The sequence below is a fragment of the Leishmania infantum genome, chromosome 7 (genome assembly GCF_000002875.2).
Source record: "Leishmania infantum JPCM5 genome chromosome 7".
In the NCBI taxonomy this organism is placed as follows: domain Eukaryota; phylum Euglenozoa; class Kinetoplastea; order Trypanosomatida; family Trypanosomatidae; genus Leishmania; species Leishmania infantum.
This window is the reverse complement of record NC_009391.2, coordinates 410,925-436,242: the sequence shown is the minus strand read 5'-3', so window position 1 is coordinate 436,242 and position 25,318 is coordinate 410,925. Positions and strand designations below refer to the sequence as shown.

At 60.2% G+C, this 25,318-nt stretch overlaps 3 protein-coding genes across 3 annotated transcripts; all 3 read right to left on the bottom strand.

Annotated features, from left to right (window-relative positions):
• Positions 1 to 4,964: 4,964 nt before the first annotated feature.
• On the bottom strand, positions 4,965 to 5,513 carry LINJ_07_1000 (putative ubiquitin carrier protein; the record flags this gene model as incomplete). The annotated part of the gene is made up of 1 exon (XM_001463265.1): positions 4,965 to 5,513. The coding sequence occupies one exon, from the start codon at positions 5,511 to 5,513 to the stop codon at positions 4,965 to 4,967; it is 549 nt and encodes a 182-aa protein (XP_001463302.1).
• Positions 5,514 to 9,041: 3,528 nt separating this feature from the next.
• Positions 9,042 to 16,064, bottom strand: LINJ_07_0990 (conserved hypothetical protein; the record flags this gene model as incomplete). The annotated part of the gene is made up of 1 exon (XM_001463264.2): positions 9,042 to 16,064. One exon carries the CDS (start codon positions 16,062 to 16,064, stop codon positions 9,042 to 9,044), a length of 7,023 nt encoding a protein of 2,340 aa, XP_001463301.2.
• Positions 16,065 to 22,996: 6,932 nt separating this feature from the next.
• Positions 22,997 to 24,313, bottom strand: LINJ_07_0980 (conserved hypothetical protein; the record flags this gene model as incomplete). The annotated part of the gene is made up of 1 exon (XM_001463297.1): positions 22,997 to 24,313. One exon carries the CDS (start codon positions 24,311 to 24,313, stop codon positions 22,997 to 22,999), a length of 1,317 nt encoding a protein of 438 aa, XP_001463334.1.
• Positions 24,314 to 25,318: the final 1,005 nt, after the last annotated feature.

Genomic DNA, 25,318 nt, shown 5'->3' with positions numbered 1-25,318 from the left:
GAGAGCTCTCTTGAACGCAGAGAGAAGAGAAACCAAGAGAAGAGGAGGAGGGGACACGAAAAGCGCACGAGTCGCCGCTGCAGTACTCAACATACATGCACACACAGCACACAAGAAGGGAGCGCTACAAGGAGAGAGTACCCCTTTTGAGACAAGACCACACCAAAATGTTCAAGGCGAAGCGTCAAGCGAAGACCGACGCACACCGGCGCGGAGAGGGAAAGAAGGTATGTGAGAGCGAGTAAGTGAGTGAGTGAGTGGAAAGTAGCGGCGGCGGCACGTGCGCAGCCCTTCTCCGCTCTTCGTCGTTCCACTGTGTGTTTCTTTCGCCTTGGTGTCGTTGCGTTACGAGGTGTGCGTCTCTCCCGTTGTTTGAAGACAGTCTGGGCGAAGGGAAGAAGAGGGATCGATGGAGGAGCGGGGGTGAGGGTGACGGAGGCTGATTGCAAGCAAGAACCAAAGCAGCTACACAACAGTGTACAGCCACCAGCCAGACGCACGGAAACAGGCACGCGGGTGAGCCCCAGGTGTGTAATGCAATACGGAGAGAGACACGCAGAGAGAGAGAGAGAGAGCGGGCACGCTAAATGTATGGAATCGCGGAGAGATGCAACGAGATGAAGGGGAAGAGGGAAGCGCGAGCACAGGTACGCCAAGTGTAGTGTCGAAGGCAAGGGAGCCGAACCAGGGAAAAAAAACGAAGGGAGAGTGAATGTGGGGGCTTCTCACAGCCGTCTCGTCCTCCCCCGACACGCGTCCACGTGTGCCTGGGTACGCACGCGTGTACGTGCGTCTCGCGGGAGGGATGGGCGGAGCAATAGGGGGAGGGGGGGCGAAGGAGGAAGGAACCCGGGGCTCTTCCGCACTCGCTGTAGCCCTTGCGTCGTTGCTGCGCCCTCCTGGAGAAGTCGCGAGGCGGCGCGGGGCAGTCGAAAAGGAAGACGATTCACGAGAAGAAGGACAACAAAACGGAGACAGGGATGGCGTAGGATGTCAGTTGGGTGGAGAGAGAGAGACAGACGGAGGGGAAGGGGTGGGGGCCAAGGCAGTTAGACGAGAAGACGACGAGACACGTGAAACGTAAGAGAAGACGCAAGGAAAGGCAAAAGAGGAGCGAACAGAAGGCTGGGCGAGAGGGAGAGAGAGGGAGTGGAGGAGAGGGGGAGGGAGAGGGAGGACAGAGAGAGACACGCGCATCCAGGAACTAACAGAGGTGGAAACGACAAATAAAACAGTGAAGCGCCTTTTCGCAATGAGGCCGCGGCTAGTGTGTGGCGGGGGGAGGAGGAGGAAGAGAACCAATGTAAGGAAAGAAGAGAGGTGCCGTGTGGGAAGGAGGGCGAGTACGGGGGGGGGGTTAGGGAGTCACACGCAGAGAGATAAAGACAGGCAGAGACACGCACGAAGAGAGGGAGGATTGGGCAATAAAAGAGAGAATAACACACTACAAACGAAGAAGAGAAACGACGCAGCCAGCGGGGGGGGACAACAAAGAAAGTGAAGAGAGAAGGGGGAATGCGGGGGAGTGAGGGGAGGGGAGAGAAAGAGAGTGCGTGCGTGCACGAAAGGAAGAGACCGAGAGAGGAGCGAGCCAACGTGAAACACACAGTGATGCAACGGAAAAAAAAAGAAAATTTCACACTAAAGAGAACTGCTCAGCGCCAACGAAGCGGCAGACCAAATACAAAAAAAAAGAGAGTTATGCGAACGAAATGGTAGAAGTCCCCCTCCCCCAATCCACCCGAAGACAGCAGGCGCGCGTGCGGTGAGAGGGAAGAGGGATACAGCGTGAAGGCGCCGGGCTGCTGGGCGAGGGTGTCGGCGGGTTCGAGAGGGAGCGGGGAGTGGAGAGAGAGGAGGAGGAAGAGAGAAGGGCGCTTAGCAGAGATGCAAGCGTCGTGAAAACCGAGAGAAAGAGAGCGAGACACATACACGAGTGAAATGACGAGGGGAAGGAAACAAGACCAAGACGGGGGAGAGGCGGGCGAAGAGAAGGGGGAAAGAGCTAAAAACAGGTAAGTGGCAGGTGCACGCACAGCGACGCTTGCAGGGAGGCTCAGAGAGAGAGATGGCGGGGGAAGGAGACACAAAAAAGGGGGTGATGAGTCGCACTTGACCAAAACGCGCAAGCACAGGCATACATAAGAAAACAGACGAGGGGGAGGGGGTGGGGCGGAGGCAGAGTGGAGGTGGCGAAGCGTGTGTATTCGAAGCCGAGCAAGAGACGTACAGAGGCAGACACGGAGAGCGGCAGACAACGACACAAGTAGGCGAAATAAGGGAGGGGTGGCAACAAGAGCAAACAGCCAACGAAAACTAAAGAGATGCGGTACACAAAACAGAAGAAGAGAGTAGAAACAAGGCACAGCGACAGAGACAGACAGAGAGATGGGAGACGAGTTTGTCTATGAGCATGTACTCGGCTCCGTGCTTGCTTGGCTGTGAAAAGTGAGACCGGGGGAAGGAAGGAAAGGAGGAATGAGGGATAGATGTGTACACAAAGACGCGTACACTGACGGGCACACGCGCACTCACACAAGAAAAAAAAACGAGAGAGAGAGAGAGACGATACCCCCTGCTCTAACGTTTCCCTCTCTCGCCTCCTTCCTTGAGGTGTTGCTGTTCTTGGCGCCAAACAGCAAACACGCGCACGGTTAAGGAGGGTGAGGCGAAGAGACAAGCAGAAGACTCGAGGGACGAGGGAGAGGAGTGAGAAAGAAGGAGGGCGCGAGAGACTTGCGCCACACACAGAGAGAAAGAGAGAGGTCAATACGAGTGATGTCTTGCGAACGCTCGTCAGCTCGATGGTACTCTACAGAAATGCGCCGGCTACGTGTATAGTGGAGTGGGTGCAGGACGTGTGTGAAAGTGCAGCCCCTGCCTTTTTTTCCTCCTTCGTGCACCTCCGTGAATCTTCTGTTGGGTTTCGCTTCCGCTCCTCGTCCGTATTTTTGTTCGTCCTCCCTCCACTTAACGTGCTCGTGGTGCAGCGACGTCTTTTCCTTCGTCGCCTCCCCCTGTGTATGTGGGCTTGTACGTGAGCGGAGAAGGGTGATAAGAGAGGAAGGGCGTAAAGAGGGGCGCGGCGGCGGAAGAGATGGCGTATGAGTATGAGGGCCACTCGTGGCGATAGTAAATAGAAGTACGAGTAGGAGGGAGGTGGGAGGTAGGAGGTGGCGTGGTACCAGTGTGTATGTATGTGTGTGTGTGTGTTTGGGTGAAAGAGAGTCGGTGGGTGATGTGGAGCAACTGTAACGTTCCTCTCCCGCTTGTGTCCCTCTCGCGTGCGCGTGCGCAGACGAGGTCCAACACGTGCGGCAAAAAGAGTAGCGAAACAAGAGCAAGCCAAATCGAGCGCGTCGGCTCGAAAATGTCGACCGCTTCTCTCAGAGAGGGGGTGCCGGTGCGCGTATCGGTGTGACAGCGTGGGGCGTAGAAGAAAGCAGATAGAGGCAGACAGAGTGCCAGAGGGACGGCAGGTCCGCGTAGCTATGGTGGTGAGTCGGGAATGGGGGCAGGGGGCGTTGATGTGTGATGGCGAGTTGGTGGTGGGAAGGAAGGGAGCAGGCTCAGGGATGGGGTCCAATGGGTGGAGAGAGAGCGAACAATGGCAGCGTCGATGAATCTCCGAGAAGCCCGGCACCCCCGCAGAACGAAGCGGGATAGGGGGATCGCTCGGCGGCTGTACAGGTGTGATGGCCGCCAAAAAAAAAAAAACAGCGTTGAGGGACGCTTGGCAAAGAGAAGGGGGACAGCGTCCAGACAGAGACCGACAGGCCGACAGACAGGAGATATAGGCGGAGGTGCGGTGTGTGTGTGTGTGGGGGGGGAGAGACCAAAGGAGGCTAATAGGCGAAGAAAAAGGGTGACAACAGAACGTCCTCTGGAACGTGACTGCCCCCGATACGAGAAGCAGCAACAACAAGGGGGTGGGGGGCGGAGAGTGCGCGTACGAGTCAGCAGGGTGGTCAGCGTGGATGTGAGCAGCAGCAGCAGCAACGCGCAGATCGCCAAGTTTGTTACCGAAGCGCACAACCAACCCATGAGAGACACAAGGCGGAGAAGGAGCGGCAGCGGAAAAGCAACGAGAGAAGGGGGGACGAAGAGAAGAAAGGGTGCAAGGTAAAGGAGATGAGGTGCGGTGCACGTCGTCGGCGCCATCACCCGCACCACGGGCAGCGCCGAAAGTGCTGTGAAGAGAAAGGGAAAGCACAGAGCTGAATGCGGCTGCAACGACGAGCACGAGCACGGCTTGCTGACGAAAGTAACCGTCGAAGAACCTGGAGAGGTGCCGGCAAGCTACGTTCTCCATGCAAGGCCTCCCCTCCCTGCGGGAGCGCCCCCATGTGCTTGACGGCTCTCTGGCTTCTTTGTGATAGCTTCCACGGGCGGTGCAACCTTTTATGTGTGCGCGTTGGCTGCGGCTGTGCATGAGCTTCCGTGCAGTGGCAGAGCAAAACAAGAAAAAAAAAACGATGCGACAGCGAAGGCGGCGCCGCGCACGTGAGTGTGTGTGTGTGTGTGAAGGTACGTGGGCCAACGGCAAGGGGGCCGCACAAGGACGCGCACCTCACTACAGCAGCAGAGGGACAAGACCCGTCTTGGACGCCTCCGACACCCCACAAACCACACAGCACACCACCATTACACCGCCCCCCCTCCACACCAGAGACACCTCCTATAGCCGCGAAAAAGGAAGGGGCATATGTCGAAATGAAAAGGGCGTGAAATCCTAAAAGCACACATGCGTCGCATCAGACACCATAACCGTGAGAGCCCGTCCTGTGAGAGGGGGCGAGAGGTGACGGGGAGATAAAGCAGCCACAGCAACAACAGCAGCAAAAAAAAAGCTTAGGCAAGCACAACAGGAGCGCCGGTTGTTCAGTCTCTCTGCTCAACTCCTCGCGCTATGCTTCACTGAACCGCAGTCGCCTCCCGCCATCGTTTTGGTTCTTCTCAAGCGGTCACTCCTCGTTATCCGCGAATGGCGGCGCTCCCGCGTCGGTGATGGCGTAGTACCGCACCAGGCTCGCGTAACCCTCCATGTCGCCAGCGCGCAGAAGGTTTCCGGCATCGCAGTTGAACGGACTATCCGACTCTGGCTCCGCCAGTAGATTTAGAATCGCGCGGCACACGGAGCTTAGCGTCCACACCGGCGACCACCGCTTCTTGAGAATATCAAGGCAGACGTTGCCCGTGTTGAACTCGACGTTGGGGTGGAACACCTTTGTAATAAAGGCAGCCTTCGGGGGGACGAGGGGATACTCGTGCGGGATGCTCAACACCAGTCGATAGCTGCCGCCCGCGAACGGTGTATCGGGTGGGCCCTTGAGAATGGCCAGCCATGTGTAAAGCCCGGGCTGCTGCTGAGAGGGCTGCGACGCAGCGCCCTGGCTACTGCGGCTGGAGTTGCTGCCCTTGGTGGGGTCATACAGCTCCAGGTGGATGTCCGGGTCTGGGTGCTCCGTCGCCTCCTTCAGCTCCTTGCCGAGCCGCACAAGTGGATTGGGCATATCAGCGTGTGTGTGTGTGTGTGCTTGTACTGCACAGGAGGGAGTCCGTCACTTGACTTGTATTTTTCTTTCGATGTGGATGATGCCACATCACCGGGTGGAGGAGAAGCGCACGCGGGGACCGGCGCATGCACGAGCGACGGAAAGAAGCCAGAGAGACCAAGACGATAAGAGGATCTCGATTCGCACATTATGATGGCGCGAGCTGGAAAAGGCGGAGAGAAGAGAAGCGGCAGTCCGCGGACACCCTGTCTCGCGCCTCCCATCCTTCCCTCTTTCAAGCGACTGTTTACATTTTTTATGGAGAGGGGTGGGGGGCCTTCCCGACGCTGCGGCTTCAAGAGCGGCGAGGGACGGACGCGGCAATGGCGTAGCTGGCACGTCCATGAGAAGTCTTCGCTTTCAGCAGCTTTTGGCTCTCGTCGAGAGGGCAGTCTCGCGGTGAATGCTGCGCTCGCGCGCACCGGCCGAATAGCAGATGTGATCGGCGTTGCGGTGATGCGGGCTTTTCATCTGGTTGAAGTCTCGCACGGAAGCGCGTTGGCGAACGAAATACGAGAAGGGGAGGGCCACGTCCACGAGAAGGAAAACAACGAAAAAAAAACATTTGCGCACGGCGGAGCATGGAAAGAAACCTGCAAGAGAAGCCGAGCCGGCACGCGGGCCCGCCGTCGTCGCCGCCCGCACGCGCTCACTCTCTCCTAAAGAGATGTGCACACGTCTTCTATATCAACGGCGACGACGAGGCGGGCGGCACGGGAACAACACATAAAAGTGTGCAGCACCGCCTGGGCCACCGCAAGGGCCCGGCACTGTGCACACATGCACATACACACACGCGAGCTCGTCTTCTAAACGTTGTGGAGCAGCGGGAGGGAGGGGAAGGGGGGAAGAAGAGCACCAATAGGCAACGCACCTGCAAGCGTAGAAGAGAGAGATGCCAGACTCAGCACACAGCACATATAAAAGGCGAGGGGAGGCGAGAGAGAAGACGATTCAAACACGAGCACGGCAGCACAACACATGAACACTCGCCGAGAGGTAGGCGCGCGTCCTGTTACCACACACACACACATACATACATACAGCATGAAAAACAAGGAGGGAAAACAGCGCAAGACGCAAGACACAACGCGAAGGGAGGAAGGGGGCAGACGTATAGATGCACGTCTGCGCGTACGCGAAACGATAGAGTCCGGTGGAGGAGCGAGGGTGGGGGAGAGAGAGAGTGGCAAAACAACAAGCCGCTCCCTCCACTGCTTTCCGCTTGCCCGCCCCCTCACCTACTTCGCTGCGCCATCCGTCATGCATGCCACTCGGGCAGACAGTAACAGAAAACGAAACAAGGAAAAAAGGGAAAGGGGGCGGGGCGAAAGAAGGAGCTACACACAGCGCCACCGCCTCATCATCATCCTACGCGCTCGACGCAACCACAAAAATAGAAACAAACCCGGCCCAGCAGCAGCGGCAGCGCTGCACGAGCCGACCCACGCATGTGCAGATCAACGCCACGACAAGATAGGGAGAAGGACGAGGGTAGGAAACCCACCTCGCGGCCAAGCAAGACGGGAGAGAGAAGCATGAGGGCGCACACCGAAAAGAGAGCCGCGCAGAGGGCGAGGGCCCTCATCCATACACAGCAGTACAACACGCGTCGAGGGAGAAGGAAAAGGGGAAAGGGGTGAGCAGCTAAGGGCACATCCTCCGTGACGGAGCACAAAAAAAGCGAAACAACACGCGACGCGCAATTCTAAAAGCTGCAGGAGCATAGAGAGAAAGACGCGAAGAGAACGAGGGCGCGCAGGGCGAGCGGGAGATGCACGGTGAGGCAAATACGGAAGAGCGGTAGAGAGAGAGGCAGAACGAAAGCGATACACACGTCCGCAGAGGACGCGGAGATAGACGGTGCACGGCCACACGCACGCACGCACGCAGAGAGGCGGGCAGAGCCATCCTGACCAAGAAAAAGCGCCGGCAACCGTCATGAAGAGAACCTGCCCCACGCCACAACAGCAACGAGCGCGAGAGCACGTGCAGTGCGGGTGCACGCGTGGTGCGGATGAGGAGTGGTGCACGACCATCACGACGACGGATGCAGAAGAATCGAGGGGCGAAAAAAACAAAAAGGCAGAGAGGTGAAGAAATACGCGAACGCGGTGCTTGCGGATGGAGAGGGCACCAGCGAGAAGACGACCAGAAAAGAGAGGGGGAGGATGAGGCACAACATAGCGAATAAACACGATGAATGAAAAAGCGAGGAGTAGAGGTGTGGAAGGTAAAAAGAGAAACAAAAACAGAGAACGAAATTGAGGGCGCGGCACACACGCACACAGATACATCGAGAGGGACAGAGAGAGACCAAGAAAACGATATACGCACAGAGAGTAGGGGCATATCCGTCAACAACAAGAGTGATCAATGAAGAAGAGAAGGACGAGAAAGGAAGGACGACAAGCGGGCACGCACACACACGCGCTCAAGCAAGCTACAAGATAGAAACGAGAAGAGAGATGTGGCAGGGCGTGCCCGACACGCGGCGTCGTGGCGCAGATCGTCCTAATAAGCGCATGCTTACATCACCAGCTGCAGCGTCGTCGGCGCCCCAGAGAAAAAAAGACATGAGAACGCAAGAAAGCAAGAGATCGGAGCAAGAGGGGAGGCTGGAACGGACAGAGAACAAACATGAAGGAGTGGGAACGACAAGAGGAGATGATGAGCGCCCCTGCACCCTCACGCGTTCGAGACGCATGCGCACGCGCACGCCCACAGAGAAGCATCTCAGACGCATACTATGTTTTTCAGTGCGTCTCTTGTGCGCGCCTCTGCCTGTGTCAGAGCGCGCGCATGGCATTCAAAGACATGACGCACAGCGCGAGGCGAGGCGAGGCAAGGGGCGATGAGCCATGGAAAAGAGCCGCTGAGAAAGACAGTGGCAGCGCGGTGGAAAAAGGCAGCAACTCGGCATACAGGCAGCCAACACCTCAACGAGTCGAGCACGAAAGCAGCGAACACTCACGAGCACGCGCCCGTGCCTACAAGGGAGATGGGGAGAGCGTCACGAGAGCAGTGCTTTCCCCCGCCACAAGCATGAGCCATGGCGGAAACGCGGGGCCTTCATTGAGCGCAGAGAGGGGGTGGGAGGGGGGGGAGTGTCACGTGTCGGCGCAGGTGGCACGGGCATGGACAGAGAAAGAGAGAGTGATAGGGGGGAGGTGGGGAGCAGGCGCAGAGCGAAGCGAAGCAGACCTGCGACACCCATAAGCGGGGCACAGAGGTTCGCCAACGGCACTGACGATACCAGTTCGAAGAAACGAATACGAAAAACGGGTGCGAGCGGGTGCGCTGGTTTTGCATCCGCCAGCCGTCACGGACTTGCAGAGAGGCGGGGAACACAAAGCATGGCGGCGCCATCACGAAAGCTGTTGCGGTCGGCTCTCATGCCGGTCAAACTCATCCACAGCGCCCCCATCCGACGGCGACGACTCACTGGAGCCATGGTTGCGCTACTCTCCGTGATTCGTGGGGCTTTCACCGTTGCCCTTCGCGGGGCCGAGGCCAGCCGGCCATCACCGCGGGGCCGATGATGCCAGTCGGCCCGTAATCGGAGTACATCACCGGATATTCGCTTGACTGTGATGGCGGCTGGGGTAGCCGAGTCATGCTGGGCTTTTGCGTAAGCCGGGCCGCATCCGCCGCCGCCGTGGCTGGCGTGCACTGTGGCGGTCGCAGTAGCCCGTTAGTGTCAGAGGACACGTCGAAGGAGACGGTGTCACTGCGAGGAGCGGTGGGGAACTGTACGGCATTGAAGCCACACCCGAGCGACGGGTGGCGCCCTTCTGGAAGCGGCCACGGCGGCGGCTGCGCAGGCCGTAGCGGTGCTGCGCCGGCGGCGTTGGTGCGCGCGACTCCAGGCACAGTGCTCTGTGGTGCCGGCATTGCTCGCGCCTTCTCGAAGGGGACGGGTTTCTGAGTCCTCAGGGCCGGCGGCGTCTTTTCCCGGCTGGCGGGCCCCTGCGGCGGTACCGGTGGTGGTGGCTGTGGTGCATTGCTGCGAGAGTTGGCGGCGAGCTGCTCCCGGCAGCCCTGCACCTCGGGGACCACCACCGTACTCTGCAGCCATTGTCGTATATCCTCCTTGTTGCGCTGAAGGAATCTGCCCTGTTCACGCACCGTTCGCAAGTGCCGCGCCGTCGGCCCTGTGGCCTCAAATGGTGGTGCGGTACCGCGCGGGGAGCACTGCACAAGAGACACAACCGCCTTCTCCGAGCTGCTGCCGCCCTCCGACAAGATCCACGGCACCGACTCCCCCAGAGGCAGATCGAGCGAGAAAACAGAGCGCAAGGGGTTTCGGCTCCGCGTTGACGCGGACGTCTGCGGTTGAGGGGACAGAGGCTTCCAGCTCTGCACGTCTGACGGGCGGGTTTGTTGCGGCATCTGTTGCGGCGGCGTCTGAGATGCCGGCTGAGGCCACGGCATCGGTGCTGGCGGAGAAAGCAGCGACGACTCTGCGGCTGCCGCCAGCGGGGCCCGTTGTAGCGGCTTGAACGGCGCCTTCAGCTCACCCGCCGGCGGCAGCACGCGGTGAATGTGCGGAATCGAGGGCTCTTCCCGCGGCGATGCGTTGGGCAGCACCGCTGACAGCGCCTCTGAGGCTGATTCGGGTTTTACAGCACGCCGCCACATCTCAATCTGCTGCGTCATCGATGACCGACACGAGCCGCTCCCCTTCCTAAGCTGCGCCACCCTCATCACCGTCAGCGGCGCTAGCGGAACCTCAGATACCGACTCCATGGAAAGCCTCGCCGACACGTCCAAGCCAGACTCGCGCCTGCGTGACGCACTCCTCATCACGGGATGATCGCCAAACACAGGTCCCGAATTGCCCGATCTCTGCAGCTCGTCGCCGAGCTCGTGACCCTCCTCCGGAAACGCACTACCGTCCGGGGTGCTCACCGTCGTCTCCCAGTGTTCCGTAAAGGAGCTCAACCAGCTACGGCTTGCCAAACCATCGTTCTCCGTCCCACTCGCCTTTTCACTGTCCTCTGCCGCCTCCGCACCACCACCAGGCGCACTGCACAGACAGAAGTACCACACCGCGAACAAGCTCAACCCCACCACAGCGCCACACACAATGCACGCCACCGCCACCCCCGCCACCGCGCCACGGCTCAGCCCCCGGCCACCGCCGCCACCGCGCGTGCAGTTCGTGCTCACGCGCGCCTCGCTCACGGTCGTGCACACAGAGTCGTCCGCGCTGTCCCACACGCACACGTGGTACGTCGATCCCGCGGGGTACGCGGACACCTTGTCGTAGTCCAGCGTCAGCTCGCACGTCCCGCTCGCCATGCTCGCCTCCCCGACAACCGCGCTCCGGCTCGACTCGCTGCAGCAGTCCCCGTGCACAACAGCAACCACCGACGTCGCACCGCTCGCGCTCGCACCCGGCGGGTAGCACTGGTCCAGCGTGTACGTCGTGCACGCGTCCCACCCAGCAGACGGCAGCTGCATCGCAGACGCAACGAACTGCACGCTCCGCGCCCCAGACCACCGCCCGGGCAGCGCCACAAGCGTCCCGTTCACCGGCGCACGCGCGCACAGGTACAGCCCAGCAGTGTACACGCTCGTCGCAGTCACAGACACAGACGTGCTCGTCACAGCAGCCCACTCGCCGTGCTCACTCGACACAGACGTGCAGTCGCGCGCGGTGCTGAACCCGGGCACAAGCGCCGCAGCAGTCAGGTCCTGCAGCAGCGGCATCCGGCTCGCCACGCCGACAACAAACGTCGTCCCGCGCACGTCGAAGTACGACGCGCGCACAAGCTCCACCGACTCCAGCGCCGCAGCACCGCCACGCGGCGCACCGCCGTAGCACAGCGTGTACGTGCCCGGCGCAAGCGCGCCGCCGTCGCCGCCCACAAGGTCCACAGCGCCGTAGCCCTCCGCGTCCGTTGTGAAGCTCGGCATCCCAGCAACAGACCCGCACCCGCTCGCAGACGCGCTCAGCTGCACCGCCGTGCCCTTCAGGCTCGGTATGAAGACAGGCGCACCCAGTGCGCCCGACACCATTGTCGTCGGGTGCACCCTGCCGGGCGCAACAGCCACGCCAGCCAGCACAACCGCGGGCCCCGCAGCCGTCACCGCGCACAGCCACACAGCGCTCACGCTCGCCGCAACGCCCGCCGTCGCAAACGACACGCTGCCGCTCGACGTCACCGTCGCCGCGCTCGTCCCCGCAAGCACGCCCGAGCACGCGTCCCCGGACAGGTACACCTCGCGGCTCGCGCTCGTGTAGTAGCCACTGTGCGTGTACCCGCTGTCCGCGCCAGGCACCATCGAGTACAGCGGCGGCGCACCGTCCACCACAAGCGTCGCGCTGTACTCGCCGCCGCGCACAACAGCCGGCGACACACGCAGCACAGCAGGCGGCGTCACGGACAGGAACTGCGCAACCGCCAGCGTCTTCCCGCTCAGCGGCGCAACAGTGCACACGTGCACAAGCCCGCGCACGCCGGTCGTGCTGTACGTCGCCGCCTTCGACGCCCCGCTCAGCCCCGCCGCGCTCGCCGTCCGCACGCTGCAGTCGCTCGCAGTGCTCAGGAACGTCTCGCTCGACGGCGTCGCGTAGTTCACGCGCACCGCAGTAGCAGCAGCAGCGCCAAGCGTCGCGTTGTACCGGCTCACAGCAGCAGTCGGCGTCACGGCCCAGTTCGCAACGCGCAGCGTCGGGCGCGCCGTCGTGAACGTCACGCTCGCGTCGCCCACAAGCACGGCGCACACGTGGAACGCAGCGCGCTCGCCAGCCCCGGGCGCGTACCCAACGCTCGCAACAGCTGCGTCCAGCAGCACGCCGCAGTCCGGCGACGCAGACAGCCGCGGCCTCGCCAGGTACGCGGCGTCGATCCCGAAGCTGCCGATCGCAGCGCCAGGCGCCGCGTTCACCTCGGCAATGCTCGCATCCGCGCCGCCGCTGCACCCGCTCGCGCGCAGCAGTCCCACCGCACCGCGGGACGCGTACGCACCCCCGCTAGCAGCCTCGCAGTAGTACAGCGACGCCAGCGCTCCGTTCGCGCCGCACGACGTGACAGTGAACGTCACCCTCGCGTCCACAATCGGCGCAGCGCCGCCGCCAGCCACGACGCTGAGGCAGTCCGCCGTGCGCGACAGCACCGCCGTGGCGCCCCTAATCACACCGCCAGACGTCAGCGTCGTCGCGCGGTCGCCGATCACAGCTGCAGGCGTCATGTAGTGCCGCAGCGTGCCCGTCAGCACGCTCACGCTGCTCAGCAGTGGTGAGGAGGTGCAAAACCGTATTTGCTTGCCTGCCTTCATGTTCTGGATGGAAACCTCCGCGAAGCCGTCCTCCACCACGATTTCCTGCGATTCGTACGCCGTGGCACCACAAACGACAGACGCGGGCTGTACCTTGAGGCTGTAACCCGTGTACTTCGCCCCCGCGCCGCCAGGGCCGCCCGACATGGTCACTGCGAACGGCACGTACGCGCGAATGGCAGAGGGGTCTACGGAGAGGCGCATCTTAAACGGCTCCACCACCTCCACCGTCGTGTTCGAGCCCACCACCGACACCACCGTGCCCAACGTCACGCGCTGGCACAGCAGGCACCGCCCCAGCGGCGCATCCAGCGCAGCCGTCGCAGAGCTCGTCGCGCCCTGCGACATCTTCGCGCGGCACACGCCGTCAGCGTTGTCAGCGTCGCACTCCTTCCCGTCGCACGCGACAACGTACAGCGACCCCGTCGCGGCCATCGGCGCACCGGACAGCACGTTCGGCACGCCGCGCTGCAGGTACACCATCGATGTGTGGAACTGCTCCAGCCGCAGCGTCGCGCCATGCGCGTACCCCAGGCTGTCCGACACGAGGCTCTCGTTCGACCCGACGCACACGCGCACGGCGTCCACGCCGCTCGCACGCGCAGGCGCCACGAACGCAGACGCAGCGCCGCTCGCACGGTCCACAGGCCCGCTCCCGTACACACGGGTCCCGCTCAGGTCGTCGCTGCACCTCGCCGTGCCGCCCACCACAACGTAAAACGTCACAGCAGCAGTGCTCGTGAAGCTCGGCGGCAGCTGCAGCCGCACGGGCAGCCCGCGCACTGGCACCGGCGGGTCCGTCGACACCGGCGGCACCTCCATCGCCGCAACAACGCCGGCATCGCAGTAGCCGTCGCCTATGGATCGCCCCACGCACACGCGGTACAAGGTTCCCCGTTCCAGCGCACTGCCACTCACCGTCCCGTACGACACGGTCGACGTCGCGTCCGGCCCCTTCAGTCCCGAGCCCAAAACCGTCGCGTCGGGCTCGCTGCACGACGTCGCATGAGGCAGGAAGAAAGCGAAGTAGCCCGTCAGCGACATGCCGCCGACCCCGGCGAAGCTCAGCGTCGTCGTCTCGCTCACGTACGCGATGCTTGGATACGCGCGCGCAGCTAGGCTCTGAAAGTCGCCGACGGGAGCGTAGTCCGCTTCAATGTTTGTGAACGCCGACTCCGATTCTGCAGGGTACGCGAAGCACACCAGCAGCGGCCCTGCCGAGGCTGACTGCACGTTCAGCGTCACGACGCCGCCCTTCGCTGTACCGTTAGCAACCCACTCCGTGGATGGACTGCATGTTTTGCTTGAGGTCACAGTGACGTTGTGATCCGATTCAAGTCGGGAAACATGCACCGGTGTTTTGACATTGACGAGGACAAGGTCCTGTGAAAGCTGCGCCGTTGTTCCGTAGATCCAGAACCTACGCAGATCCAGGTATTGAAGCTGGCGCCCGTCGCCGGACTGCAGACACATGAGCCACAAACCCCCTGCAGGGAACACCACAGGCGACAGAACCGCCGACGCTCCCGACACAGTGAACATCATCATGCCGCTTCCTTCACCCATGGCGGCTGCGGCGGCCATCGAGGGGGCGCATGGACTCTTATTGGCTTCAGGGACAAGCACCACAGACGTCCCGCTCGCCAGGGGCACCTCGCTGTCCAGGACGAAGCGCAGTGTCGAGTTGATACGCAACGCTCTGTGACCGACCCGGTACATGCGTGTCCGCAGGGTGCCAAGCTGGTAGCTGACTGTATGGAAGTCCTCGTTGGGCTCCCGCGGGTTCGAGACGCAGTAGGTAACGTCGCCCTGCACCGTTGTGACAGTGGGCAGTGTGACCATCGCCGTCCCGGTGGGCTTTCGGACGACGGCGAACATGTCGACGCAGTTGAGCTTGTTCGAGAGCATCACGTCAAACTCCGCTGTCGTCGCGTTGGGGTGTTTGAGTGTCGCCGTTATCGGAAGCCCCCCAACCACTTCATCCGGCGAGAACGTCAGCGTCGGCACGTCCGTCACAGTGATCGCGCTCGTGTGCCCGGCAGTGCTCGCCGCACCGCGGTCCCGTACGCACGCGTAGTACGTGCCCACCTTTGGCACTGCCCACGACATCGATGCTCCCCAAGGAACCACCAGCGAGCCTCCAATGCAGTCCGTCGTCGTCGACAGCGCCGTCTCCAGCTCCTCCTCACGGCCAGCCGCACTCAGGGCGTAGGTCAGCGGAGTCTCGCGGGCCGCGTACATCGTGTGCGGCTGCACGTCGTACTCCTCCACTGTGAAGGTGTTGGTGGACGGCGTGAAAGTGCTGAGACCCGTGGCTGCGCACAAGTAGTAGACACCGGCCGGGGCGGTAATGCGGAAGCCGAAGCGCTCGTTCAGCGTTGCGAGCTGCGCGGGCTGAGCCAATGTGTCGCAGTCGCTGTCCCGAGAAAGTGCGACCTTCGCAACGCCCTCCGCTGTCGTCGTCATGCTGATGGTGCGATGGCGCACCCCTCGAGAAGGCTGGAGAGAGTAGACTGGCGCGCCTGCGACGACTCCTCGAAGTGCCAGCGCTGTCATGGTCCCCGACACGGTGGGGATCGTGGCGCAGACGTACATCGGCACTGTACCAGTTGCTCTGAGCGTGATAGTGCGTGTGGCGGAGACGGTGAAGGACTGGGGGATCGTCAACGGCGTAACACAGGTGCTGATGACGTAAAAACCGATTTTAGTGCCGATGGGTGTCGCCTCGTTAAGGTGTACCGTCGTCTCGACGTTGACAAACATAAACTGTCGAGACATCCCCATCACGCTCATCTGCAGCGCGCCCACCGACGCGCCGGGATGAGCGCTGCTGCACCAGTACAGTACGGGAACCGTGGGGCGGGGCCTCGTCAAGTCGACACTCAGCGCCTCGCTCGTCACATGGAACACGCACGTCCCATTCACGAAGCTGACGCCATCCACCGCACTCCCAAGGGTGCACACCGGCGTCACCTTCGAGGCACCACTGCAGTCGCTCTGACTGGAGACAAACACACTGTGCCCCTTGCCGGCACCCGCCACGTCCGCGTGGAACGGCACGTCGAGCAGCGGCAGCGACGGCGTCGTCGTCACCGTTATCGACGCCGCAGCAGCAGCACCGGCGAAGCCGCACGCCGCCGGGATGAGCAGCGCGAGTGCCAGTGCCGCAGACGCCACGCACACCAGTGCGCAGCACCGCCGAGGAAACCCTCGAGCGGACATGAGAGGAGGAGAGAAATATGTGTGGAGGTGAATGGGTAGGCTGGCAAAGACTCTGCCCCACTCCCACACTCGGGCCGCCGCCACCGCCGCCGACGACGGCGAGAGAGAGGCTTCAGCACACGAAGGGTACTAATGGAGAGAGCAGCCACCCAGATGAGGGCGGCACTGAAAAGGGTCGCTGCACGCGCCGCGGCTACAAGGGAAAGATGCACGAAAAACAAAGGCGCCGCGTGGACACGGCAACCGCAGCGATGAGGATGACGTCGACGGGTTGAGCGCCTTGTCGCAGAAGGAAAAAAAAAACAAGAACGAATAACAAGAACAGGAAAGCGAGGAAGCCGCGACACCTTGACGGGGAGGCGGTGGTCGTCGTGAGTGTTCAAAAGAGGGCGACAGAGGACGAGAAACACAGCACGACGAAAAACAGCCGACGCGGGAAGGAGAGCGCCACACGCTCGCACGGGAGGAGAGGGAGGGGTGCAGCCGCTTCGCCGGACAGCAATCACACACCCCACATAGCACTCCACAACGTGGAAGAGTAAAGCGCCCTTCGCTGATGTCGTCGTCTCTGTGGCTCTGCGATACAGCGGAAAGAGAGACAGGCGATGGTGTAAAGCATGTACACATGTATGTATAGAAGGAGTCGGATACAAATCTGGGATGAGGCGAAAAAAGCAAGTAGCAGAGGGAGGCGCGCGACCTGCAGCGTGACCGTCTGCACGGACGCGCGCGCACGCACACGCGCGCGCGGCTCGAGCAGGACGAGAGAGAAGACGCCTCAGCCAGCACCACCAAAAAAACAAAAGAAGGAGGAAGGCAAGAGAGAAACCTGTGGAGAGGAGGACTACCGACCGGGGTAAGATAAAATCGCACCAGCACGCGTGCAGCAGGCGGCACAGGGGATGGAAGGGGAGATGCTGCCGGACCGAAGAAAGGGAGAACGAGTCAAGAATAAAAAGCAGCCATACCCATAGAGATACAGAAGGAGAGATGCCCTTATGTGAAATCACAAGTAGAAACCAAAGTCGTCGCGGCCGCGCGAACCAGTCGCTCACTCGTCCAGACAGACACGCACACACACACACACACACGCGAGCAAATTAGCTGAAAAAAAAAATCAACAACCAGGCAAAATTGACGGGTGCACGCGCAACACAAAGGTCTCAAAATGGATATGGACGAAAAGGGGAAAAAAGAAAGAGCAAGCTTGCGAGAATGGATGGTGGCTAAAACGATGGCAAGAGGTGATGTGGCGGTGGTAAAGCGCAGAGAAAGAAGTGGGGGAGCAACAACGAGGAGTAGGGCGATCGGAGGACAACGAGAGGAGAAGTAAGGCAAGGCGAAAACTGAGACAGAAGGCACGCAATCCTGCAGACGTTTACGGTGACAGCCGCGCTGGGGATCCTTTTTAGGGAGTCGTGTATGCTGCTTCGTAAAAACGGACTGCTGAAGGAAAGGGCGGATCTGTGCTTCCTATTTCTTCCTGCGTTTGCGACTGTGATTTACCGCTCGTTGTCGCCGTGGTTCGATGGATGTATTATGAACAAGGAAGGGACTCAGCGACCAGGACACGCTGCTGTAGCAAGAAAAAGAGCTAGCGAGAGACAGTGAGAAAGAGAGCAGGAGAGTAACGCTAACAAAAAGAAACGTATGCAAGGCGCCTCTCCGCCTCTGTCTGTCAGTCTCTGTGTGTCTCCCGTTGTGACTGTTGGCGAGCGCTGTGGTCGCTTGTCGCTATGGTACTTGCGTCGATCACACGCACACACACACACTATATATATATATGCTAAGAGAGAGGAAAAAGGAGAAACGTCAACACGAGGGCAGACGTGGAGGGGATGAAAGGCTTAGAGAAGATGTCCGCCCTTCCTTGTGCGTGTGTATCCTTCTGCTCTTTCCTCTCGCTGTGTGTGTGTGTATATATATACGTGTGTGTGTGCGTGCTACGACGACGAAGTGCCCTCCTGCTTGGATGTGTGCCTCTCCACCTTGTCCTCCTTTTTCGTTGTCGATCTGCTTTCTTACACACACACACGCATGCACACCTATCACGGCCGTCTCCGGATTCAAGCGATGTCTCCTTCTCTTGGATGTATCCGATAGAGAGAGGTGCGCAGCTGCCACGTGGCAGTACTTACAAGGCAGCACACGAAAAAAAAAATATGTATATAGGTATACATAACAAGGCACAACACGTGGCGTGTGGCTGCTGCAATGATGTCGTTAGATGGGTAGGAGTAGGGAGTAGAAAAAAGAAGAAGGGAGAGTCACTTGCCCCACACGAAAATAAGAGCACACACAACACAGAATCGAAAAAAAAAGAAAAATCTAAAGCGAGTGAAAGCCTTCCACGTTGCCCTTCTTTGCCTGGCCAGCAGCACGGGGAGGCAGAAAAGGATGAGGGGGATGGGGGAGGGAGGCAAAAAAGGAGCCGCAACCACAAACAGCAGAAAAGGAGGCGATGGAAAAGTGTGCCTCGCCGCGACACAGAGCGCGCAGACGCACAAGCCAGGTTGAGCGTCTGCAGAGTTTTTTGCTCCGCTTTCTCAAGAAGTTGTTTGCGCGTGTTCTCGCACGTTCGTGCGGCGTCTGCTGGGCGAGGTAATCCCGTTTTCCCTTCCCTCTCTCTTCGTGCGTGTGTGCGGGTGTTTGCAAAATCGAGCTGTCGACAGAGGAACGCGAGAACACGACGAGTTGAGACGAGAGAGTGGGAGAGAGTGGGAGAGGGAGAGGGAGAGCAGTAGCAGGTCAGGTGCTCGCAAGGTTCACACGCCTGCCTCAGCTCTGCCCTCCCGTTTTGGTGCTGCTGTTGCTGCTGTGTTCGCTTCGTTGCTTCTCGGAAGAATCGATGGCCCTTTGATTTTCTCGCACGCTTTAGGTAGAAGGACAAGGTCTTCGGAATGAGGGGTGGATGGGTTAGGCGATAAAAGAGGAGAAGCTTTTTGCTTTCACAGACACACGTGCACGCACCAACGGAACAGAGGGGCAGGAAGCGATATATCAGACTGGATAAGGAGAGGGCACAAAGTCTCCCCCTCACTTCTTTTATTTTCTTTTCGAGCGGCTTCCTCGTATACGCCCGTCGTCTTTCGGTCGCTTCAACGTCCACGTCGCCGTCCCGCTGCGTTGGCGACGGTGTACCTCTCTGTTACTGCTTCACCTTGCCCCCTCTTCCTCCTTCCTCACTTTTCGCACTTTCTGGTTTTATGCGGCGGTGTCTCGCTCAAGGTCCGCGAGTGGGATGTATTCTCTTCAGCCTGTCGGTCGTCCGCAGCGCCAATGCGGTGCTTGTTGATTGGCGGGCCGCGGGTGCGTACACAAATCCGCAGGTAAGCGAACACACACACACACAGACGCACACCTGCAGTGAGGCGCACTGCACACCACCCGACAATACGAAGCGACAACAAGCGAAGAAGAGGTGTGGGGTGTCCTTGGAGGACGATGATAAGGGGGCGGTGGTGGCTGATCGAGGTGAAAATCGTGAAAGGTGTCTGTTGCTTAGGAACAGTGTCTTGTGCGTGTACGTGTATGATTGTGCGCACGTGCACGTGTTCGTGCGGCAGGGTATGAAAACCCATGGCAACAACGCCGAAGGAACGAAGGCGGAAAAAGCGAGAGACAGAGACGAGTGAGTGAGAGAGCGAGTGAGAGAGGGAGGGCGGGGGCGGGGCGGATGTGCAACGGAGGGGACTTCGGGCGGAGGTGGACAGACGACGGCCGTTGACAGAAAAGGCAGTGCTGTGTTGGTGTGCGTGTGCGTCTGTGTAGACATGAGCGGAAGCACACGGTTGGTCGCCGCACATCGCCCACATGTACGCACGCACACACATCGGCACTGAACCACGTGCGAGGAGGATCGGGAACGTCTCTTTGCCAGCCACACACACACACGCACACATCTGCACGGCGCGCCAGCAGCGCCGGCCAACGGACGCGAGAAATGCCCCTCCACGAGCGATACCCTTCCGCACAGAGTGCTTTCTTTCAGTGTTTTCTGGGGGGTCTACGACGAAGATCGTTCGCGCTCACGTGCGTGCGTTAGTGTTGCCATGGTCCGCCTCTTCCGCTTCCGTTTCTGTAGGTGGATGCCGATGTTGCCCTTGTCGTTGCCGCTTCTGTTTTTTCGTTTTTGTTTTTTCGATGTGTGTGTGTGTGTATGTGTGCGTGTTTGTTTCAGCGCTGCGCATCCCACGAATGGAGGAGGGAGGCAGTCACGAGGGAGGAAAATGAAGGGATGCATAGGTCGCGAAAGGTGGCGAAGAGGCGCTTGGTCGAACGCGAGCCAACAAACAACAAAGAAAACATAGGCGACTTGCATCGTTCTGCGATTGGTGGCCCCCTTTCCCATGTTGCGTTCTTCGCTTTTCTGTTGAACTTCCTTCGCTCCCCCTGTGTGTGTGTGTGTGTGCATGTGTGTGCACACCAACGTTGGAAAGCGCTCGAGCAATCGTATCGAGGCACAAGTTTGCAGGTCACGCTACATACGCACACATTCGCTTGAGTGCGCATGCGCACAGAGGCAACGCTTACAAGACAACCAAAAAAAAAACAAGAGGCCACGCAAACGTGAAGAGGCGTCTGCGCGCACCACCCGCATGCATCATCCATACATGGAGAGCTGCTTGGCGTGTGTGGGGGTGGGTTTGCCTGCGTGAGTGAGTGGCGTAAACAGCGGCGCGCACGTTGCTGTGGTAGTGAAAGCAAGCGAGACTTAGAGCACGCATAACGAAAACGGGGAAAGCAGATACGGCGGTGCTTCGCGTTTCGCTGTTTATCTCCAAGCGCTCATGCGCACGCACACAAGCGCGCACAAAGCCATGCACAGGGAGAGAAGGCGACAACGAAGAGGCAGGGGGGGGGGGGGGGCGAGACACACGGAGGTGGGAAGCGGCGTCGGTCTGCATATAAGAGAAACAACGAGGAATAAGAACGTCACCTAAATGGCACCAGCACATGCACACGGGCATACAAGCATGTACACATGATCTGTGCACGTGTGTACATGTAGTCTGCAGATGTGTGCGCGCTGCTATCGAGTGAGATGTCTGCAAGAGTCGAAACCCTCATGCATACAAGAAACGTTAGCTTTTACTTATAGAGAGAGATAACATTCCTCTTGCACCCAGGGTGTGCGTGTGTATGTGTGGCATCAGCCGCTGCTTCGACTCGCCGCGGCGACGGTGGTGTGCACACGGGCTTCATATCGCGGTGACGTCGTTGCGCTCGGTGGATAGGGCACGCACGCGCACATCTGAGCGCGTGCGTGTGGTATTCATCAGGACAGCGGCGGCAGATTCGTCTCATCTCTCCAGCTGGCGAAGCCTGAAACGCAGAACGAATATCAAAAGAAGAAAACAGCGGTGCAGTGACGTGGAGGGGGTGGGGGTGACGGATTGGGGAGCGGCTCGCCACGACAGAGAGAGAGGGAGGAGAGAAACGAACATTCTTGGTAGAGGGGTGAGGCGACGGCGACAAGCACCACGCCACGCTCGCTCCTGCCCTAGCCCAGCACACAAATCCAAACGTAAAAGAGAGCACAGGAAAACAGGCGCTCTGCCTTTTGGTGTTATTCTCATGCTGGCATGTGCGTCTGTGGCTGTGTGTGGATGTGTGAGTGTGGGTCCGTGAGTTCTGAGAGCGTGCACACTCGCAAAGGAGGAGACGCACAGCCATGGAAGTAAAAAAAAAAAAAGAAAGTCGTGAAAGGTTGGTTAGGGAGGGGAGGGGCGGGGCGGGGCGATGGGGAATCAGGCAAGCCTCTATGTAGGGGTTGTGCATCTAATGGGCCCCCTCCCTTCCTCCCTCCTCCCATCCCTCGAACAAGCAAGAAGGACGAAGAGAGCGAGAGAGAGAGAACAGAAAACAGAAAGCAAAGGCGGGCGAGGGAAGGGGAGGAGGAGGAGGAGGAGGAGGAGGAGGGGGCGGCGGAGCGCGAGATATATGTTTCCGAAGTCAGAAAGAAAATGAAAGCGCCTCAAAACACGACGAGAACAACAAAAAAAAAGGATATGGTGCCATTGCGTGAGCGGCACGCACACACACACACACACACACACGAGCCAGATGCACAGACGCGCACATGCGTATACATATAGAGAGAGAGATATTAGAGGGAGTCTGATAGCAAAATGCGGTGTATCACTGTGTCCTTTTTTCGTGTGTGTGTGTGTGTGTGTGCACTTCAGAGTCTGTGTCTCCCTCGCTGTGTGCCTGCTTCACTTCCCCCCCTCTTTCCCCGACGTGATCGCTCTTCTTGCGTGTTGATGCGCGTGTGCGTGTGGTTGGTGGTCGAGCAGAGGTGGCAGAGAGACATTCAACGTCACGCGTTGTTTTCTGGGTGGGGAGGTGGGGGTCGAACTCCAGCACGCGCCTAAGAAGACGAAGAACTATAAAAGGAAGGAGAGCAACGCCACACGGCCAACACCAACACACAAAACAGCAACAACGCAAGGCGAAGAAAACGAGACCAGGGCAGCACAACACAAGAGGAGGGGGCGTCTGGCAAACACCATGCCGTGGACGAAGAGGGAGCAGCAGTGCGAGAGATGGAACAGATGAATATATACGTATCCCCACTTACGGCCGGTAACGCGCACACCACAGAGTAGAAAATGCAGGGAAGACACAAAGGCAAACACACACAATGAATTGAAAAACGAAAAAGGCGAACGAGAGAGCGCCTCAGTGACTCCGACGCAGCTGCGGCCCTTCAGTGGCGGCAGCCAAAACGCACCCGGCTCGAGGGGAAGACACTGAGGTCTATCCGGGGATGGGGGTGCATGTGCGGTTGGTTGTCAAGGACGGACGGAGATGGGGGGATCATGTGAAAGCCAGAGGTCGCGATCGAGCGATGAAGCGGGCACACCCTCATATATAGAGAAACAGAGACACGAGCAGGTACACCTACACAAGTGTGTGTCGCTTCCTACCTAACTCGCGCCGGTGCCGCCGGTGGGGACTACGTGATAGTAGTCGTTCTGAAATGTTTGCGGGCGTGGGGCCGGTGGCAGCGACGGCAGCGTCGTTGGAGCAGCGGGGATGTGGTACGCCTGCTCATCCTCGCCCTCTTGCTTCGCCTTAGCCTTGCCGTAGTGGCCTTTTCCCACGCCGCCGCCGGCATTGTACTCGGTGTCGTTGTTCTCCGAGTGATCAGAGGACGCGTTGGCAGTATTACCGCCGGCTGCGGTAGCCGAGGAGAGCGCCATGTAACCGTTCAGCTCATCCTGCGCCAGCTGTGCCCGCTCCTCCTCCTCCCAGTTGCACAGACGCTGACGCCTGCCGTCTTCCTGCTCCCGTAAGAAGCGCTTCTCGTCGTAGAAGCGCTGCGTGGTCGTGAAGCTAAGCAGGTCATCCTCGCTCTCATCGCTGTTGACTTTGCCAGCGATGGCCTCGGAAGACCGGACGCGTGCAACGCCCACCGGCAGCGCCTCCTCTGAGATGTCGTTTGTCCCCGCATGGGTGATCGGGGAGCGAGAGAAGATGGCGGACTCGGCAGTGTTGGTGTCACCGACTTCGTGCGCGGTGTTAGTCCGAAGGTCTGGCGGGCTATCATTCTCCCCGTCTGGCAGCGACAGGATGTAGTTCGTGAGGCCCTTGGACGTTGGCAGCGCCTTTGGCGTCACCGGCATCACTGCAAGTGGGTCATAGTGTGGCTGCTGCTTTCTGTCGTCGCTCCCGGAGCCGGTGGGGCTACGTCGGCGGCCGCCGCTGCCGCTGCGGTTCAGTGAGGCACTACGGCGCGACTTGGACGATGTCGGTTTCGCAAAATGCCGCACAACTACGCGTCGCGGCTCCTCATGGTCGCCACCGGCCTGCCGTGGCCACCTCCGCACACTCAGCTCCGAGTCGGGAATTGCCGCCTCGACGGCAATCTTCCGGTCGCTCTCCTCCTCCTCCCGCTCTTCGAAGTCTTCGTTTGTCCAGCAGCTCTCCACCGGTGAGAGGCACCGCCGCGGCGCGCTTTCAATGGATCGGCTACGCACCTTCTGGTACTCACCCGTGATGGGATCCATCTCCAGCGACACATTCGCGTCGGCGGTCAAGCTGATGTCGCGCTCCTCAGGTACCTCAAAGGCCGCGAGCTCGAGTTCGTTGGCGCCGGCGTGGCGCGGGGCCGCGGCACTCACAGGGAGATCCATCTCAAGCTCCCTCGGCCCCCCCTCGGTCAAGATGCTCTCCACGCGCCCGCGCTCGGGCTGTGCTACACCGTGCAGGTACGAGTCCCCGCTGGCGTACGTCGTGTTCATGCCTGCCGCATCTGCAGCGGCGTTCTTTTCCGCCAGTTTGAGCAGCTGCAGCCGCTCCGCGAACGTTAGTCGTAAGTTGTAGCGTTCCCGCGCCTCCTGAAGCGCAATCTGGTCGCGTCCCTCATCCTCCACCTCTTCCAAGGCACTGCGACCTGAGCCGCTGATGGAAGGGTAGCCTAGCGATGCGCTCACCGAACGGCCCATGCGGACGCTTGAGGACGGGTAGTACAGCAGCGGGTGGCGTCCACTCATAACATAGCCCACAAGACGGTCTTCGTCACCGAACTCGTGAAAACCAACGAGTTGCCGCCCCTTCTCTGGCCTCGTATAAGCGCCCTCCGCCGCCTTGCGGCGGCAGCAACAGCACCACACGGTCCACAAAAGCAAACAAAGAAAAGTTGTTCCCACCACCACGCACACGACAATGATCGCTATCAGTGTTCCACGGCTCAGCCCCCGGCCACCGCCGCCACCGCGCGTGCAGTTCGTGCTCACGCGCGCCTCGCTCACGGTCGTGCACACAGAGTCGTCCGCGCTGTCCCACACGCACACGTGGTACGTCGATCCCGCGGGGTACGCGGACACCTTGTCGTAGTCCAGCGTCAGCTCGCACGTCCCGCTCGCCATGCTCGCCTCCCCGACAACCGCGCTCCGGCTCGACTCGCTGCAGCAGTCCCCGTGCACAACAGCAACCACCGACGTCGCACCGCTCGCGCTCGCACCCGGCGGGTAGCACTGGTCCAGCGTGTACGTCGTGCACGCGTCCCACCCAGCAGACGGCAGCTGCATCGCAGACGCAACGAACTGCACGCTCCGCGCCCCAGACCACCGCCCGGGCAGCGCCACAAGCGTCCCGTTCACCGGCGCACGCGCGCACAGGTACAGCCCAGCAGTGTACACGCTCGTCGCAGTCACAGACACAGACGTGCTCGTCACAGCAGCCCACCCGCCGTGCTCACTCGACACAGACGTGCAGTCGCGCGCGGTGCTGAACCCGGGCACAAG